Source organism: Kryptolebias marmoratus, linkage group LG1 (assembly GCF_001649575.2).
Source record: "Kryptolebias marmoratus isolate JLee-2015 linkage group LG1, ASM164957v2, whole genome shotgun sequence".
Taxonomy (NCBI): Eukaryota; Metazoa; Chordata; class Actinopteri; order Cyprinodontiformes; family Rivulidae; genus Kryptolebias; species Kryptolebias marmoratus.
Window position 1 is genome coordinate 34,707,038 of NC_051430.1, and position 6,363 is coordinate 34,713,400.

The 6,363-nt window shown below is 42.0% G+C and overlaps 1 protein-coding gene across 3 annotated transcripts in view; it reads right to left on the bottom strand.

Annotated features, from left to right (window-relative positions):
• Positions 1-3,185: 3,185 nt before the first annotated feature.
• slc38a4 (solute carrier family 38 member 4) overlaps positions 3,186-6,363 on the bottom strand; it is a 28,637-nt gene continuing 25,459 nt past the window's right edge. For all 3 annotated transcript variants that reach the window (XM_017431581.3, XM_017431580.3, XM_037975166.1), the window contains one exon: positions 3,186-6,317. In XM_017431581.3, the coding sequence (XP_017287070.1) occupies positions 6,219-6,317 (99 nt within the window). In that variant the 3' untranslated portion in view covers positions 3,186-6,218. The remainder of the gene's footprint in view (positions 6,318-6,363) is intronic.

Genomic DNA, 6,363 nt, shown 5'->3' on the forward strand with positions numbered 1-6,363 from the left:
CTTCGGTCGCTGCTCCTGCACGCTCCCGGCATTCTGATGTTAACAGGAAGTGATGTCACGTGTCTTCTTCCTGAGTTATTTGGTCTTATTTTGTTTTCCACACTACACAAACCCACAAAGAAGAGACTAGACCGCAGAAACGGTGGCGAATCACTTTAGAAACAATAAATATTGGGTTAAAGTTGCGGGAAAGTTGTGGTGTTTTGGGCAAAGTTGCAAAAAGTTGCGATTTCGTGGGGTTTGCTTGATTTTCCGTTAATAGTTGCAATCGCAACATCGCAAAATCCTGGAGGGTCTGGATTAACGCCAACTGCTGTCACTAAGACGGGTCCTATTGCACGATCGCAATCAGAACGTCAGAAAGATGAAGTCGAGCAGTTTGAGACCATCCTGAATTCCTGAATTTCCTGCCATAACGGGGTACGTGTTTAACACAAGAACGTCAAAACTACCAGAAAGTACATAACAGACAGCGGCCTTTTCCATGGCTGCAAAGGTTTAGCGGCTATCTTTGACAAACTTATGTGCTTAAAAATACCAGGAATTCATATATAACTATTTAAAGTCATGTGTCCTCTTCTAAAACAACAGGTTTAGGACAAGCCTGTCGTGGTTATCTCGAACCTTCGTGGATGGAGCAGGATTTAGGTTTAATCTTGCACTCTGGAATGCGTATCATACAACGGACTAATTGATGGGAGTGCCGTATTAAATAACTACGAATTTAGGTAAAATACTGAAGAGATTTTGTCAGTTTTGAGCCGTTCTTCAGTGCAAAGACAAAGAACGTGCACTTCTTAATTTGCTGATACTCTTGGCGTTTGTAAATTCAGCAAAAAGCAAACTGAATGAAGCGCTGCGTGGGACACGTAAAGAATCTTTGGTTGCTCTAAGACATTTTCTCGTCGACCACCTATGGCTAATTCCATTGTCGCTCTGAGCTGAGCTGACGCGGTGGAGAATTTTTCCCACACAGATAGGGGGTTATTCACGGTGACCGTATTGCTGGAATTCACCCTCCACTGTACGGAACGGCACACCTAATCCTTGTAAAAGAAAGATCTGGGGGGCTGGGAACGTTACCGTTTGCAGAGCGAGGGAGGTCAAGAGAAAGAAGGGCGGCCAATGAGGAAAAAAATAGTAAATTAGTCAACACTAATGAAGGAAAAACATGTTTCTTTTAAAATTATTCGTTTTTGACCTAATTTTTTAAGTATTTGGAGGGTGGGGGTCCTTGTTTCTCCTTTTGAGTGGGACATTACATGAAAGTGTTACATTCCAACAGTAGATGCCAGCAACAAAAAATCTATTTCTGGAAGCCTAAAAATGATTCATTTGCCAGGAGTTTGGTTTGGACCTTACATTTTCAGACACTGAACATTTGTTTGACTTCAGTATACACCATCCTACCAAAAGTATTCACTCATCTCCCTTCACACACATGAACTTAAGTGACCTCCCATTCTTAATCCACAGGTTGATGTTGGTCCACCCTTTGCAGCTACAGCAGCTTCAACTCTTCTGGGAAGGTTTTCCATAAGGTGTAGGAATGTTTATGGGAATTTTTGACCATTCTTCCAGAAGCTCCTGTGAGGTCAGACACTGACTTTGGACAGAAGGCCTGACTCTCAGTCTGCTCTAATTCAAGGTCAGGACTCTGTGCAGGTCAGTCAAGTTCTTCTACACCAAACTCGCTCATTCTTGTCTTTATGGACCTTGCTTTGTGCACTGGTGCTCAGTCATGTTGGAACAGGAAGGTGCCGTCCCCAAACTGCCCCCACAAAGTTGGGAGCATCAAGTTGTCCAAACTGACTTGTCATGCTGAAACATTAAAAGTTCCATTCACTTGAACCATATTCCTGAGTCCAACTCCTGAAAAACAACCCCACACCATAATCCTCCCTCCACCAAACTTTACATTTGGCACAATGCAGTCAGACAAGAACCGTTCTCCTGGCAGCAGCCAAACCCAGACTTGTTTATCAGATGGCCAGACGGAGGAGCATGAGAGAACTTGTCTCCACTGCTCTAGAGTCCAGCGGCGGCGTTCTTCACTCCACAGCATCCGACTCTTTACACCTGGTGATGGAAGACTTGGATGCAGCTGCTCAGCCATAGAAACCCATTCCATGAAGCTCTCCATGCTGTTCTTGAGCTGATCTGAAGACCACATGAAGTTTGGAGGTCTGTAGGTGTTGACTCTGCAGAACGTTGGTGACCTCTGTGCACCATGAGCCTCAGCATCCTCTGAGCCCACTCTGATTTTACATGGCCTATGAGTTCTTGGCCGAGTTGCTGTCATTTCCATCCACTTCCACTTTGTTATAATCCCACTAACAGCTGACTGTGGAATATTTAGCAGGAAGGAAATTTCATAACTGGACTTATTGCACAGGTGGCATCATATCATGGTACCACGCTGGAATTCACTGAGCTCCTGAGAACGACCCATTATTTCTTTGATTTTATACACCTGTGTCCATAGAAGGGATTGGAAGACCTGAATGCGACGATTTGGATGGGTGAGTGAATACTTTTGGCAATATAGTGCAGACATACAAACTTATTGTGCACGCCTTTTAAAAATGTAGCAGTAAAAAAAAGGACCAAAACTGTTGTTTTTGTCACAGTTTTATTGTCTGTTGTAATGAAACAGCATCACTGATAGAAAAAAAAAAACAAGATTCTTTTTTGTTTTATTTCGGTACATTACAAATCTGAATGTTCAGCCTGATCCACAGGGAGCAAAGACACTGAACAGCAGAAACGGAGCTGGTGCTTCCCCTTCGGCTGAGGGGTCCGTGGAAAAATAAGGCGGGCGTTTCTGCACATGCTGGTGTTTCGGTTTGCAAACCTACAAAAAAAATAATAAAAGGCCGCTCCGTCTGCCCCATCTGTTTTATGGAAACGCTTACGAAAACACGCAAAAGGGCGGGGATAAATGAGTCCGGGGCTAGAACCTGAGGTACTCCGTGGGTCGGCATGTAGTGTAGGGGAGCGAGGCAAACAAGCATCTGCAGGTAGCTGATCGAAGCCGTTGTATCGAACATTCATAGTACCCCTTCAATAAAACTTGTTTACCTTATCGGGCGAAGGAAAGTTTCAGTTCGAGTAAATTCATGAAAATAAACTTCACCAAACCGGGCGCTTAAGAGATGTTTTTCAACGACAGTGGCGATACACACTGAAGCTTACCGGAGGTGTGTTCCTGCAGGAACAGGTTCTCCGGAAGAATTTCTGCTTTTATTTGTCATCCCAAGATTAAGATTCAGTCTGAATGCTCTCAGCTTGCTTCTGTGATCCAGCTTACTCGTAGCTTATTCGTTTGAACCCAGTGTTGGTAAGCAGAAGCCAGTAAGCCGTTAGAAATGTGTCGCCTCACGAGACCTCCAAGAAAACCCAACGTTCCAGAAGTAGGCTCTCAAATGATACACGGTTGACAGTAAAACATGAACATAGGCACATAAAGGGACAAAATTTCTACAAATGTACAAGCTTCCCAAAAAAAACCAACAAAAAAAAACTACTGTCAAACAGCAAAAAAGTCTAATATATATATATATATATATGCATATATAATACATGTACTAGAAGAAACACTTGATTGTATTAGACTTCTCAAGTACAATCCCCCCAAAACCCACTCAAAGGCCATGAATGTCAGTGTACCATAAAATAAAGGTTATTTACAAAAGCATATACAAATGTCCAAGAAACCATGTTTGTAGTCCAAAAATACACATAATACACCATTTCATTTGAAATATCAGTTTGTGTTACGTACTTAGATCCACAAATGATCTATAAATGCTGTCCACTTTGGCTGAATGTGTTTTAACGGCACGAGGATTGTGGATGAACCAGAACCGATCTGAGGCTCATCAGCGATTCCGCTTAAAGGCACCTTTATCAGAGGCCAAATATATAAAACAAGGTTATCCAAAAGGCACAATTTAAAATGTGCGGTCTACAGTGGATTTCATTTAAGTTTGATAAAAAGGCGTATAAAATTTGTAACAAAATCGACTCCCGGATAAAACCCTGCCAGAGTAGCACCATGGCTGATTTGTGTGCCACTTTTTAAAAATTGTTACTGTTTCAAAGAGTACCACACTAGCGAGGCCTAGTTGAGCCTAATAATGTTGAAAAAAAAACTGCTATAGCTAACGAAAATTGGACAGTTGATCTTTTTTTTTGTTTGTTTTTATTGTATTCCTTCCTATCACTGGGATTTAGGCGGAAAAATAGCTATTGATTTTATGTTAATGCTAAATATGAAGCTAACACCTGATGATAGCTAGCTTGGGCTAGTTGGGCTAGCAACAGCTAACTAAAATTAACCAATTTAGCGTTTTTTAGTATATTTCTTTCTACAGTTGTGATTTCGGTTGAAAAATAGTTATTGATTTTATTTTAATGCTAAATATGAAGCTAACACCCGAAGATAGCTACCTAGTTCTAGCATAACATATAAAATTTGGACACTTTTCTGTTTTATCTGATATGTCTTGTCTGGCACTGTGTGCCACCTTTGTGCAAGTATCTTCCCCAACAAATAAAAGTGTTTTTTTTTTTTTAAATAGAGTTTTAAAAATTGGTATTTTACAGAAAAACGATTGAAGTATCTTGGCCTGTTTTTCTTAAACTAAAACTTGTGCTTTTTATGTAAAATAATAGGCTATATAAAATCAAGTAATGCTAGTTTACAGTGATTGAATAGCTAAAGCTAACGTCAACAAAAGCACCAGGTTTGAAACTATATTGATGTAACTTGTACTTTCAGACTCGTCAGTGATTGTTTGGCTAAAATCTGAGCAAACCAGATGTTAAAGCGCTGTAGGCACTATTCAAATGAAACATTTCAAGGAATATTGTAGATTGATAAGTTATACTTGTATCAAAATTTAAAGGTTAACACTAATTTATGATTTTCTGAGGATTTAGCTGTAGCCCTGATTTCAAAATCCAAAATGGCTGCTAGTAATAAACCTTTTAGTTCATTTTCAAGTAGTTAGCCTGATTACCGAACACTCCCGTCACTCCCAGATCCGGGATGAACGGGAAACCTGCCTTTTGCAACGGCTGTTTGTAGCTTTAGCTTCATCTGTAGCATTTAGAAATTAGAGATCTCTGTCCCGTCCACTCTCCAAACTGTGAACTATTCATATTTAAAAAACACATTTTTAAATCACATCAGTCGGGTTAAAAATATGACATTTACATTTATATAACATCTGAGACGAGGACAACGAGGTTGGCACAGAACTGTCCTGCAACTAATAATATATAGATCTACTATTTCAAGTTTGCTTCTTCTGGCTGCCTTTTAAACAATTTCTAAATACTCCAATTAGACGATGTCGAAAGAAAACGGAACAATTTCAAATGGGCTCTTAGCTGTCCGTCACCAGTAAATGCCTTGGCATGCGCCTCTTGAAATGGCCGCTCCACCTAAAAAAGGCCAAGACTTTTACTGTGCGACGCCACTTTTAGCAGTAGACATTCATTATGTACATTCTCGCCCCGCGTGTTTTCGCCGTGTCAGTAATACTGAAAGCACCACGCCGCTTTCTTGTGCAAACAGGCGGCAAAAGACGATCCTTGAGCTCCAGGAAACCGATTCACCAGCAAACGGTTAGCGGGGACCAAAACCTCTGATTGTTACCGTGCTGAGCAGCTAATCTGACCACTGATGACTGGTATTACCAATTAGCTATCCGAACAGAATTTCATTTGAGCTTTTTTGAGGCTCGAAAAATGTGCTGATATGTGTGTTTGCTGCATGTCCATGAAATAAAAATAAAAAATACAGATGCTAGAAGTGCTTCTTTTGACACCAACGACGACGAGCTCCACCTCTAAATGTCTCTTGGTGCAAGAAGAGAGGTGGAGAACGGCGTCGTGCTTCCCCCGAGAGTCCACGCATATTTCCCAGCTGCGCTTTCTGAGTTTGCTCAGCCTCTTCATGAGCTGGGGTCGTCTTCGTCGCGGCGGGGATTCCAGGCTGCCTTGGAGGTGTAATTGTTCCGGTCTACGGGGTTGGAAGTCGTCCCGTTCCCAAAACAAAACAAAACAAAAATGCACGAGACGTGACAAGCAATGACATTCGGACGATGCAGCGATGGGATGAATGTCTCGACGAAACAAAGCAAACGAGAAGTCGGGGGAGGCAGGTGGTTTGGGGGGAGATGTTCGCCGTGAAGAGGAAGAGGAGGGCTCTAGTGGCCGGAGCCTGGCGGGTTGTGGATCCAGTCGAGGGTGATGAGCGTCAAACTGCCGAACATGAAGACAACCCCCATGATCAGGAAGAGCAGCGCCTGGGGGGAGGGAGAAACAGAAGAATGGGTTCAGTGTGTGGACGGG